Source organism: Ambystoma mexicanum, chromosome 1p, assembly GCF_040938575.1.
Source record: "Ambystoma mexicanum isolate Mex_15411 chromosome 1p, UKY_AmexF1_1, whole genome shotgun sequence".
NCBI lineage: Eukaryota > Metazoa > Chordata > Amphibia > Caudata > Ambystomatidae > Ambystoma > Ambystoma mexicanum.
This window is the reverse complement of record NC_090921.1, coordinates 18,154,147-18,167,168: the sequence shown is the minus strand read 5'-3', so window position 1 is coordinate 18,167,168 and position 13,022 is coordinate 18,154,147. Positions and strand designations below refer to the sequence as shown.

Genomic DNA, 13,022 nt, shown 5'->3' with positions numbered 1-13,022 from the left:
TGCACAGGCATGGTGACCGTGGTTACTACTGCTTCTCGCAGGAGGTGCTGAACAGGCATGGTGACCGTGGTTACTACTGCTTCTCGCAGGAGCTGCTGAACAGGCATGGTGACCATGGTTACTACTGTTGCTTGCAGGAGGTGCTGAACAGGCATGGTGACCGTGGTTACTACTGCTTCTCGCAGGAGGTGCTGAACAGGCATAGTGACCGTGGTTACTACTGCTTCTTGCAGGAGCTGCTGAACAGGCATGGTGACCGTGGTTACTACTGCTTCTTGCACAGGCATGGTGACCGTTGTTACTACTGCTTCTCGCAGGAGCTGCTGAACAGGCATGGTGACCGTGGTTACTACTGCTTCTTGCACAGGCATGGTGACCGTGGTTACTACTGCTTCTCGCAGGAGCTGCTGAACAGGCATGGTGACCGTGGTTACTACTGCTTCTCGCAGGAGCTGCTGAACAGGCATGGTGACCGTGGTTACTGCTGCTTCTCGCAGGAGCTGAACAGGCATGGTGACCGTGGTTACTACTGCTTCTCGCAGGAGCTGCTGAACAGGCATGGTGACCGTGGTTACTACTGCTTCTTGCACAGGCATGGTGACCGTGGTTACTACTGCTTCTCGCAGGACGTGCTGAACAGGTATGGTGACCGTGGTTACTAATGCTTCTTGCACATGCATGGTGACCGTGGTTACTACTGCTTCTCGCATGAGCTGCTGAACAGGCATGGTGACCATGGTTACTACTGCTGCTTGCAGGCGGTGCTGAACAGGCATGGTGACCGTGGTTACTACTGCTTCTTGCACAGGCAAGGTGACCGTGGTTACTACTGCTTCTCGCAGGACGTGCTGAACAGGTATGGTGACCGTGGTTACTAATGCTTCTTGCACATGCATGGTGACCGTGGTTACTACTGCTTCTCGCATGAGCTGCTGAACAGGCATGGTGACCATGGTTACTACTGCTGCTTGCAGGAGGTGCTGAACAGGCATGGTGACCGTGGTTACTACTGCTTCTTGCACAGGCATGGTGACCGTGGTTACTACTGCTTCTCGCAGGACGTGCTGAACAGGTATGGTGACCGTGGTTACTAATGCTTCTTGCACATGCATGGTGACCGTGGTTACTACTGCTTCTCGCATGAGCTGCTGAACAGGCATGGTGACCGTGGTTACTACGCCTTCTCACAGGAGCTGCTGAACAGGCATGGTGACCGTGGTTACTACTGCTTCTTGCACAGGCATGGTGACCGTGGTTACTACTGCTTCTCGCAGGAGCTGCTGAACAGGCATGGTGGCCGTGGTGACTACTGCTTCTTGCAGGAGCTGCTGAACAGGCATGGTGACCGTGGTCACTACTGTTTCTTGCAGGAGCTGCTGAACAGGCATGGTGACCGTGGTTACTGCTGAACAGGCATGGTGACCGTGGTTACTACTGCTTCTCACAGGAGCTGTTGAACAGGCATGGTGACCGTGGTTACTACTGCTTCTCGCAGGAGGTGCTGAACAGGCATGGTGACCGTGGTTACTACTGCTTCTCGCAGGAGGTGCTGAACAGGCATGGTGACCGTTGTTACTACTGCTTCTCGCAGGAGCTGCTGAACAGGCATGGTGACCGTGGTTACTACTGCTTCTCGCAGGAGCTGCTGAACAGGCATGGTGACCGTGGTTATTACTGCTTCTTGCACAGGCATGGTGACCGTGGTTACTACTGCTTCTCGCAGGAGCTGCTGAACAGGCATGGTGACCGTGGTTACTACTGCTTCTTGCACAGGCATGGTGACCGTGGTTACTACTGCTTCTCGCAGGAGCTGCTGAACAGGCATGGTGACCGTGGTTACTACTGGTTCTCGCAGGAGCTGTTGAACAGGCATGGTGACCGTGGTTACTACTGCTTCTTGCACAGGCATGGTGACCGTAGTTACTACTGCTTCTCGCAGGAGGTGCTGAACAGGCATGGTGACCGTGGTTACTACTGCTTCTTGCAGGAGGTGCTGAACAGGCATAGTGACCATGGTTACTACTGCTTCTTGCAGGAGGTGCTGAACAGGCATGGTGACCGTGGTTACTACTGCTTCCTGCACATGCATGGTGCCCGTGGTTACTACTGCTTCTCGCAGGAGCTGCTGAACTGGCATGGTGACCGTTGTTACTACTGCTTCTCGCAGGAGTTGCTGAACAGGCATGGTGACCGTGGTTACTACTGCTTCTTGCACAGGCATGGTGACCGTGGTTACTACTGCTTCTTGCAGGAGCTGCAGAACAGGCATGGTGACCGTGGTTACTACTGCTTCTCGCAGGAGGTGCTGAACAGGCATGGTGACCGTGGTTACTACTGCTTCTTGCACAGGCATGGTGACCGTGGTTACTACTGCTTCTCGCAGGAGCTGCTGAACAGGCATGGTGACCGTGGTTACTACTGCTTCTCGCAGGAGGTGCTGAACAGGCATGGTGACCGTGGTTACTACTGCTTCTCGCAGGAGGTGCTGAACAGGCATGGTGACCATGGTTACTACTGCTTCTCGCAGAAGGTGCTGAACAGGCATGGTGACCGTGGTTACTACTGCTTCTTGCACAGGCATGGTGACCGTGGTTACTACTGCTTCTCGCAGGAGCTGCTGAACAGGCATGGTGACCGCGGTTACTACTGCTTCTTGCAGGAGCTGCTGAACAGGCATGGTGACCGTGGTTACTACTGCTGCTTGCAGGAGGTGCTGAACAGGCATGGTGAGCGTGGTTACTACTGCTTCTTGCACAGGCATGGTGAGCGTGGTTACTACTGCTTCTCGCAGGAGCTGCTGAACTGGCATGGTGACCATGGTTACTACTGCTGCTTGCAGGAGGTGCTGAACAGGCATGGTGACCGTGGTTACTACTGCTTCTCGCAGGAGCTGCTGAACAGGCATGGTGACCGTGGTTACTACTGCTTCTTGCACAGGCATGGTGACGTGGTTACTATTGCTTCTCGCAGGAGCTGCTGAACAGGCACGGTGACCGTGGTTACTACTGCTTCTTGCACAGGTATGGTGACCGTGGTTACTACTGCTTCTCGCAGGAGCTGCTGAACAGGCATGGTGACCGTGGTTACTACTGCTGCTTGCAGGAGATGCTGAACAGGCATGGTGACCGTGGTTACTACTGCTTCTTGCACAGGCATGGTGACCGTGGTTACTACTGCTTCTCGCAGGAGGTGCTGAACAGGCATGGTGACTGTGGTTACTTCTGCTTCTTGCACAGGCATGGTGACCGTGGTTACTACTGCTTCTCGAATGAGCTGCTGAACAGGCATGGTGACCATGGTTACTACTGCTGCTTGCAGGAGGTGCTGAACAGGCATGATGACCGTGGTTACTACTGCTTCTCACAGGAGCTGTTGAACAGGCATGGTGACCGTGGTTACTACTGCTTCTCGCAGGAGGTGCTGAACAGGCATGGTGACCGTGGTTACTACTGCTTTTTGCAGGAGGTGCTGAACAGGCATGGTGACCGTTGTTACTACTGCTTCTCGCAGGAGCTGCTGAACAGGCATGGTGACCGTGGTTACTAGTGCTTCTCGCAGGAGCTGCTGAACAGGCATGGTGACCGTGGTTATTACTGCTTCTTGCACAGGCATGGTGACCGTGGTTACTACTGCTTCTCGCAGGAGCTGCTGAACAGGCATGGTGACCGTGGTTACTACTGGTTCTCGCAGGAGCTGTTGAACAGGCATGGTGACCGTGGTTACTACTGCTTCTTGCACAGGCATGGTGACCGTAGTTACTACTGCTTCTCGCAGGAGCTGTTGAACAGGCATGGTGACCGTGGTTACTACTGCTTCTCGCAGGAGCTGCTGAACAGGCATGGTGACCGTGGTTACTAGTGCTTCTCGCAGGAGGTGCTGAACAGGCATGGTGACCGTGGTTACTACTGCTTCTCGCAGGAGGTGCTGAACAGGCATAGTGACCGTGGTTACTACTGTTTCTTGCAGGAGGTGCTGAACAGGCATGGTGACCGTGGTTACTACTGCTTCTTGCACAGGCATGGTGACCGTGGTTACTACTGCTTCTCGCAGGAGCTGCTGAACAGGCATGGTGACCGTCGTTACTACTGCTTCTTGCAGGAGCTGCTGAACAGGCATGGTGACCGTGGTTACTACTGCTTTTTGCACAGGCATGGTGACCGTGGTTACTACTGCTTCTCGCAGGAGCTGTTGGACAGGCATGGTGACCGTGGTTACTACTGCTTCTCGCAGGAGCTGCTGAACAGGCATGGTGACTGTGGTTACTACTGCTTCTCGCAGGAGGTGCTGAACAGGCATGGTGACCGTGGTTACTACTGCTTCTCGCAGGAGCTGCTGAACAGGCATGGTGACCGTGGTTACTACTGCTGCTTGCAGGAGGTGCTGAACAGGCATGGTGACCGTGGTTACTACTGCTTCTTGCACAGGCATGGTGACCGTGGTTACTACTGCTTCTCGCAGGAGCTGCTGAACAGGCAGGTTGACCGTGGTTACTTCTGCTTCTTGCACAGGCATGGTGACCGTGGTTACTACTGCTTCTCGCAGGAGGTGCTGAACAGGCATGGTGACCGTGGTTACTACTGCTTCTCGCAGGAGCTGCTGAACAGGCATGGTGACCATGGTTACTACTGTTGCTTGCAGGAGGTGCTGAACAGGCATGGTGACCGTGGTTACTACTGCTTCTCGCAGGAGGTGCTGAACAGGCATAGTGACCGTGGTTACTACTGCTTCTTGCAGGAGCTGCTGAACAGGCATGGTGACTGTGGTTACTACTGCTTCTTGCACAGGCATGGTGACCGTTGTTACTACTGCTTCTCGCAGGAGCTGCTGAACAGGCATGGTGACCGTGGTTACAACTGCTTCTTGCACAGGCATGGTGACCGTGGTTACTACTGCTTCTCGCAGGAGCTGCTGAACAGGCATGGTGACCGTGGTTACTACTGCTTCTCGCAGGAGCTGCTGAACAGGCATGGTGACCGTGGTTACTGCTGCTTCTCGCAGGAGCTGAACAGGCATGGTGACCGTGGTTACTACTGCTTCTCGCAGGAGCTGCTGAACAGGCATGGTGACCGTGGTTACTACTGCTTCTCGCAGGAGCTGCTGAACAGGCATGGTGACTGTGGTTACTACTGCTGCTTGCAGGAGCTGCTGAACAGGCACGGTGACCGTGGTTACTACTGCTTCTTGCACAGGCATGGTGACCATGGTTACTACTGCTTCTCGCAGGACGTGCTGAACAGGTATGGTGACCGTGGTTACTAATGCTTCTTGCACATGCATGGTGACCGTGGTTACTACTGCTTCTCGCATGAGCTGCTGAACAGGCATGGTGACCATGGTTACTACTGCTGCTTGCAGGAGGTGCTGAACAGGCATGATGACCGTGGTTACTACTGCTTCTTGCACAGGCATGGTGACCGTGGTTACTACTGCTTCTCGCAGGACGTGCTGAACAGGTATGGTGACCGTGGTTACTAATGCTTCTTGCACATGCATGGTGACCGTGGTTACTACTGCTTCTCGCATGAGCTGCTGAACAGGCATGGTGACCATGGTTACTACTGCTGCTTGCAGGAGGTGCTGAACAGGCATGGTGACCGTGGTTACTACTGCTTCTTGCACAGGCATGGTGACCGTGGTTACTACTGCTTCTCGCAGGACGTGCTGAACAGGTATGGTGACCGTGGTTACTAATGCTTCTTGCACATGCATGGTGACCGTGGTTACTACTGCTTCTCGCATGAGCTGCTGAACAGGCATGGTGACCGTGGTTACTACGCCTTCTCACAGGAGCTGCTGAACAGGCATGGTGACCGTGGTTACTACTGCTTCTTGCACAGGCATGGTGACCGTGGTTACTACTGCTTCTCGCAGGAGCTGCTGAACAGGCATGGTGGCCGTGGTCACTACTGCTTCTTGCAGGAGCTGCTGAACAGGCATGGTGACCGTGGTCACTACTGTTTCTTGCAGGAGCTGCTGAACAGGCATGGTGACCGTGGTTACTGCTGAACAGGCATGGTGACCGTGGTTACTACTGCTTCTCACAGGAGCTGTTGAACAGGCATGGTGACCGTGGTTACTGCTGCTTCTCGCGGGAGGTGCTGAACAGGCATGGTGACCGTGGTTACTACTGCTTCTCGCAGGAGGTGCTGAACAGGCATGGTGACCGTTGTTACTACTGCTTCTCGCAGGAGCTGCTGAACAGGCATGGTGACCGTGGTTACTACTGCTTCTCGCAGGAGCTGCTGAACAGGCATGGTGACCGTGGTTATTACTGCTTCTTGCACAGGCATGGTGACCGTGGTTACTACTGCTTCTCGCAGGAGCTGCTGAACAGGCATGGTGACCGTGGTTACTACTGCTTCTTGCACAGGCATGGTGACCGTGGTTACTACTGCTTCTCGCAGGAGCTGCTGAACAGGCATGGTGACCGTGGTTACTACTGGTTCTCGCAGGAGCTGTTGAACAGGCATGGTGACCGTGGTTACTACTGCTTCTTGCACAGGCATGGTGACCGTAGTTACTACTGCTTCTCGCAGGAGCTGTTGAACAGGCATGGTGACCGTGGTTACTACTGCTTCTCGCAGGAGCTGCTGAACAGGCATGGTGACCGTGGTTACTAGTGCTTCTCGCAGGAGGTGCTGAACAGGCATGGTGACCGTGGTTACTAATGCTTCTTGCACATGCATGGTGACCGTGGTTACTACTGCTTCTCGCATGAGCTGCTGAACAGGCATGGTGACCGTGGTTACTACGCCTTCTCACAGGAGCTGCTGAACAGGCATGGTGACCGTGGTTACTACTGCTTCTTGCACAGGCATGGTGACCGTGGTTACTACTGCTTCTCGCAGGAGCTGCTGAACAGGCATGGTGGCCGTGGTCACTACTGCTTCTTGCAGGAGCTGCTGAACAGGCATGGTGACCGTGGTCACTACTGTTTCTTGCAGGAACTGCTGAACAGGCATGGTGACCGTGGTTACTGCTGAACAGGCATGGTGACCGTGGTTACTACTGCTTCTCGCAGGAGCTGCTGAACAGGCATGGTGATCGTGGTTACTGCTGCTTCTCGCAGGAGCTGCTGAACAGGCATGGTGACCGTGGTTACTGCTGCTTCTCGCAGGAGCTGCTGAACAGGCATGGAGACCGTGGTTACTGCTGCTTCTCGCAGGAGCTGCTGAACAGGCATGGTGACCGTGGTTACTGCTGCTTCTCGCAGGAGCTGCTGAACAGGCATGGTGACCGTGGTTACTGCTGCTTCTCGCAGGAGCTGCTGAACAGGCATGGTGACCGTGGTTACTGCTGCTTCTCGCAGGAGCTGCTGAACAGGCATGGTGACCGTGGTTACTGCTGCTTCTCGCAGGAGCTGCTGAACAGGCATGGTGACCGTGGTTACTACTGCTTCTCACAGGAGCTGCTGAACAGGCATGGTGACCTTGGTTACTACGCGCAGGAGCTGCTGAACAGGCATGGTGACCGTGGTTACTACTGCTTCTTGCACAGGCATGGTGACCGCGGTTACTACTGCTTCTCGCAGGAGCTGCTGAACAGGCATGGTGACCGTGGTTACTACTGCTTCTCGCAGGAGCTGCTGAACCGGCATGGTGACCGTGGTTACTACTGCACAATGGAGCTCATTTTCAATGTCACCGGAGTAAATCCTGCAGAGGCTACAGATTGGTGTAAATGCCTTATGGGTAATTCTCTGACCCATCCCCCCTTATTCTGCATGCCGGCTCAAGTCTAAAGTGTAACTGGCTGTAACAGAGCCTTGATGTCTACGTGCTTAGTGCGCTTTATAAGTGTAACAATAAATAAACGTAGTGCCTCCATTGACGCTCTTGGGGATTTTAATTGTTTTTGAAGGTGAAAGGCACGGGTGTAACGAAAGTTCAGTTTCCGCCCCCAGTTTGCCCTCTGCCACCAAAAGCAACTCTGTTTTATTCAGCGTAAGATTTTCCTGCTGGTGTGAAAGCAATGCTATCCCATGGGGGCCGCCTGCACCAGGAAACAGCAGGTGGTTTCCAAAGGAAATCGTTGCCAACGCTGCCTGACATGCATACATGGTAGCCAGCATTTACTTTTTCTGCACTGTGGAGTGCAAATAGAGAAGAGTACAGAGGATTCTACAGCCTCTTTGCACTTCTCAATTGCACTCCATAGTGCAAATATTGCACAGAGGCCCCATGCTGTGCTTCTCGCATGGAAGATGAGCGCCGGTGTACCAGACAGGCTGCGCATGCTGTGCTTCTCGCATGGAATATGAGCGCCGGTGTACCAGACAGGCTGCTCATGCTGTGCTTCTCGCATGGAATATGAGCGCCGGTGTACCAGACAGGCTGCTCATGCTGTGCTTCTCGCATGGAATATGAGCGCCGGTGTACCAGACCGGCTGCGCATGCTGTGCTTCTCGCATGGAATATGAGCGCCGGTGTACCAGACAGGCTGCTCATGCTGTGCTTCTCGCATGGAATATGAGCGCCGGTGTACCAGACAGGCTGCTCATGCTGTGCTTCTCGCATGGAATATGAGCGCCGGTGTACCAGACAGGCTGCGCATGCTGTGCTTCTCGCATGGAATATGAGCGCCGGTGTACCAGACAGGCTGCGCATGCTGTGCTTCTCGCATCTAATATAAGCGTCGGTGTACCAGACAGGCTGCGCATGCTGTGCTTCTCGCATGGAATATGAGCGCCGGTGTACCAGACAGGCTGCGCATGCTGTGCTTCTCGCATGGAATATGAGCGCCGGTGTACCAGACAGGCTGCTCATGCTGTGCTTCTCGCATGGAATATGAGCGCCGGTGTACCAGACAGGCTGCTCATGCTGTGCTTCTCGCATGGAATATGAGCGCCGGTGTACCAGACAGGCTGCTCATGCTGTGCTTCTCGCATGGAATATGAGCGCCGGTGTACCAGACCGGCTGCGCATGCTGTGCTTCTCGCATGGAATATGAGCGCCGGTGTACCAGACAGGCTGCTCATGCTGTGCTTCTCGCATGGAATATGAGCGCCGGTGTACCAGACAGGCTGCTCATGCTGTGCTTCTCGCATGGAATATGAGCGCCGGTGTACCAGACAGGCTGCGCATGCTGTGCTTCTCGCATGGAATATGAGCGCCGGTGTACCAGACAGGCTGCGCATGCTGTGCTTCTCGCATCTAATATAAGCGTCGGTGTACCAGACAGGCTGCGCATGCTGTGCTTCTCGCATGGAATATGAGCGCCGGTGTACCAGACAGGCTGCGCATGCTGTGCTTCTCGCATGGAATATGAGCGCCGGTGTACCAGACAGGCTGCGCATGCTGTGCTTCTCGCATGGAATATGAGCGCCGGTGTACCAGACAGGCTGCGCATGCTGTGCTTCTCGCATGGAAGATGAGCGCCGGTGTACCAGACAGGCTGCGCATACTGTGCTTCTCGCATGTAACCCCTTTTCTATTGTTTAAAAAAAATTAAGGCAGTTCTGAATCAACCAATAAATGAAGTGCTGTGCTTCTCGCATGGAAGATGAGCGCCGGTGTACCAGACAGGCTGCGCATGCTGTGCTTCTCGCATGGAAGATGAGCGCCGGTGTACCAGACAGGCTGCGCATGCTGTGCTTCTCGCATGGAATATGAGCGCCGGTGTACCAGACAGGCTGCGCATGCTGTGCTTCTCGCATGGAATATGAGCGCCGGTGTACCAGACAGGCTGCGCATGCTGTGCTTCTCGCATGGAAGATGAGCGCCGGTGTACCAGACAGGCTGCGCATGCTGTGCTTCTCGCATGTAATCCCTTTTCTATTGTTTAAAAAAAATTAAGGCAGTTCTGAATCAACCAATAAATGAAGTGCTGTGCTTCTCGCATGGAAGATGAGCGCCGGTGTACCAGACAGGCTGCTCATGCTGTGCTTCTCGCATGGAATATGAGCGCCGGTGTACCAGACAGGCTGCTCATGCTGTGCTTCTCGCATGGAATATGAGCGCCGGTGTACCAGACAGGCTGCGCATGCTGTGCTTCTCGCATGGAATATGAGCGCCGGTGTACCAGACAGGCTGCGCATGCTGTGCTTCTCGCATCTAATATAAGCGTCGGTGTACCAGACAGGCTGCGCATGCTGTGCTTCTCGCATGGAATATGAGCGCCGGTGTACCAGACAGGCTGCGCATGCTGTGCTTCTCGCATGGAATATGAGCGCCGGTGTACCAGACAGGCTGCGCATGCTGTGCTTCTCGCATGGAAGATGAGCGCCGGTGTACCAGACAGGCTGCGCATACTGTGCTTCTCGCATGTAACCCCTTTTCTATTGTTTAAAAAAAATAAAGGCAGTTCTGAATCAACCAATAAATGAAGTGCTGTGCTTCTCGCATGGAAGATGAGCGCCGGTGTACCAGACAGGCTGCGCATGCTGTGCTTCTCGCATGGAAGATGAGCGCCGGTGTACCAGACAGGCTGCGCATGCTGTGCTTCTCGCATGGAAGATGAGCGCCGGTGTACCAGACAGGCTGCGCATGCTGTGCTTCTCGCATGTAACCCCTTTTCTATTGGCAGACAGTGATGTTTTCAATAGAGGGGCATTGCTTGTGGCTAGTGTGGCAGGACCCAGCTGATTGCATGTGCTTTAAGCAGTTCTTGGGGGAGTTTACCTACCAGACGACCCATCCCTTGCCTGTTCATAGTTTGACATTTGTGGCACAAGGTGTCTGTTCATTTGGGCCCCTGACCTGCCTCTGGTAAGACTCTGAGTTTCTTAACCTGCTCTACTCCACTGGCTTATCAATGCCACCTGTTAATGATAATAATATTATTTAACAGAATTTTAGCAATGCATTGATGTAATTGTTTTACTTTTGAAAAAGTTGAGTTTTCTCAGCTGAATTCAATAAAATTAAGAAGAAAAACTAAGTGCTGCTATGGGCATGGAAGGCCCAGCAGCACTCTGGTGCCTGGTGCTTCATGGTCTCACCTGGGGGAGGGAGGATGTGGGATGGGGGAAGGGAAGGCAGAGTGCTTGTGTGCCCCTTGTCCAGTGCACTGGCAGCACTGGAGTGCCAGGGTGGCAGCTGCTCCTGACCCCATACCAGGGAATGTCTCAGCAGGGGGGATATTAAACGTGCATTGTAGGTCTGGAGAGCATTTCTCGGCGCCAGATCCATTTTTAAACGTGATAAATAAACTCCCCTCCTCGGGCGCCAAGAAGTGCCCATGAAGGTGGGGAGATTCCCGCACCCGCCAGCAGAGGGCGCGCTGCGCTGTGGATCACCCAATAGCGTAGGGCCATTCCAGAACCGGAAGACGGGGTTCCTCTTCCGGGTCAGTGGGGGCAGAGGCAGCACAAGCAGCAATTCCTGCCAATTCCCGGCAGTTTTCACTGTTTCCAGCTGCGGAAGAGGGAGGAAACAGGGGCCCCCAGCAGACCCCCACCCCGGGCCCCAGATCAGCCGCTCTCGGCCTCCCTGCCGTCTCGGGTGAGCCTCTGAAAGGCCCATCCCATGCCTGTGGCTTAGAGCTCCTCCTGGGCACCAGCTTCTGATCTAGGTGTGCATGAGGCTGTCTGCGGGGAGACAAGGTCTGTGCTGTGGAGCATCACTCGGTGCAGCTGCTGCCTCTGGCTGTGACATCAGCAATGGCAGCTCCCCGCATGCACCAAACAGGTACACCTCAGGGATTAGCACTGCATGCACCCCCACATACACAGCATGCATGCAACTGAGTCATCAGCAATGGCAGCTCCCCACGTGCACCAAACAGGTACACCTCAGGGATTAGCACTGCATGCACCCCCACATACACAGCATGCATGCAACAGAGACATCAGCAATGGCAGCTCTCCACGTGCACCAAACAGGTACACCTCAGGGATTAGCACTGCATGCACCCCCACATACACAGCATGCATGCAACAGAGACATCAGCAATGGCAGCTCTCCACGTGCACCAAACAGGTACACCTCAGGGATTAGCACTGCATGCACCCCCACATACACAGCATGCATGCAACAGAGTCATCAGCAATGGCAGCTCCCCACGTGCACCAAACAGGTACACCTCAGGGATTAGCACTGCATGCACCCCCACATACAAAGCCTGCATGCAACAGAGTCATCAGCAATGGCAGCTCCCCACATGCACCAAACAGGTACACCTCAGGGATTAGCACTGCATGCACCCCCACATACACAGCATGCATGCAACAGAGTCATCAGCAATGGCAGCTCCCCACATGCACCAAACAAGTACACCTCAGGTATTAGCACTGCATGCACCCCCACATACAAAGCCTGCATGCAACAGAGTCATCAGCAATGGCAGCTCCCCACGTGCACCAAACAGGTACACCTCAGGGATTAGCACTGCATGCACCCCCACATGCACAGCATGCATGCAACAGAGTCATCAGCAATGGCAGCTCCCCACGTGCACCAAACAGGTACACCTCAGGGATTAGCACTGCTTGCACCCCCACATACACAGCATGCATGCAACAGAGTCATCAGCAATGGCAGCTCCCCACGTGCACCAAACAGGTACACCTCAGGGATTAGCACTGCATGCACCCCCACATGCACAGCATGCATGCAACAGAGTCATCAGCAATGGCAGCTCTCCACGTGCACCAAACAGGTACACCTCAGGGATTATCACTGCATGCAGCCCCACATACACAGCATGCATGCAACAGAGTCATCAGCAATGGCAGCTCTCCACGTGCACCAAAACAGGTACACCTCAGGGATTAGCACTGCATGCACCCCCACATGCACAGCATGCATGCAACAGAGTCATCAGCAATGGCAGCTCTCCACGTGCACCAAAGAGGTACACCTCAGGGATTAGCACTGCATGCACCCCCACATACACAGCATGCATGCAACAGAGTCATCAGCAATGGCAGCTCTCCATGTGCACCAAACAGGTACACCTCAGGTATTAGCACTGCATGCACCCCCACATATACAGCATGCATGCAACAGAGTCATCAGCAATGGCAGCTCCCCACGTGCACCAAACAGGTACACCTCAGGGATTAGCACTGCATGCACCCCCAC

At 54.2% G+C, this 13,022-nt stretch overlaps 2 protein-coding genes across 2 annotated transcripts in view; one reads left to right on the top strand and one right to left on the bottom strand.

Moving 5' to 3' along the window:
* Positions 1 to 3,360: 3,360 nt before the first annotated feature.
* On the bottom strand, positions 3,361 to 5,757 carry LOC138580534 (uncharacterized). The gene is made up of 4 exons (XM_069651188.1): positions 5,077 to 5,757; positions 4,408 to 4,692; positions 3,808 to 3,924; positions 3,361 to 3,420 (listed from the first exon to the last, which is right to left on the bottom strand). Exons 1-4 carry the CDS (start codon positions 5,755 to 5,757, stop codon positions 3,361 to 3,363), a joined length of 1,143 nt encoding a protein of 380 aa, XP_069507289.1.
* A 5,544-nt stretch (positions 5,758 to 11,301) lies between these two features.
* Positions 11,302 to 13,022, top strand: part of LOC138563973 (zinc finger protein 154-like) — a 122,010-nt gene continuing 120,289 nt past the window's right edge. Inside the window, exon 1 of the mRNA XM_069642877.1 lies at positions 11,302 to 11,627. The gene's annotated coding sequence lies outside the window, so the exon portion shown is untranslated. The remainder of the gene's footprint in view (positions 11,628 to 13,022) is intronic.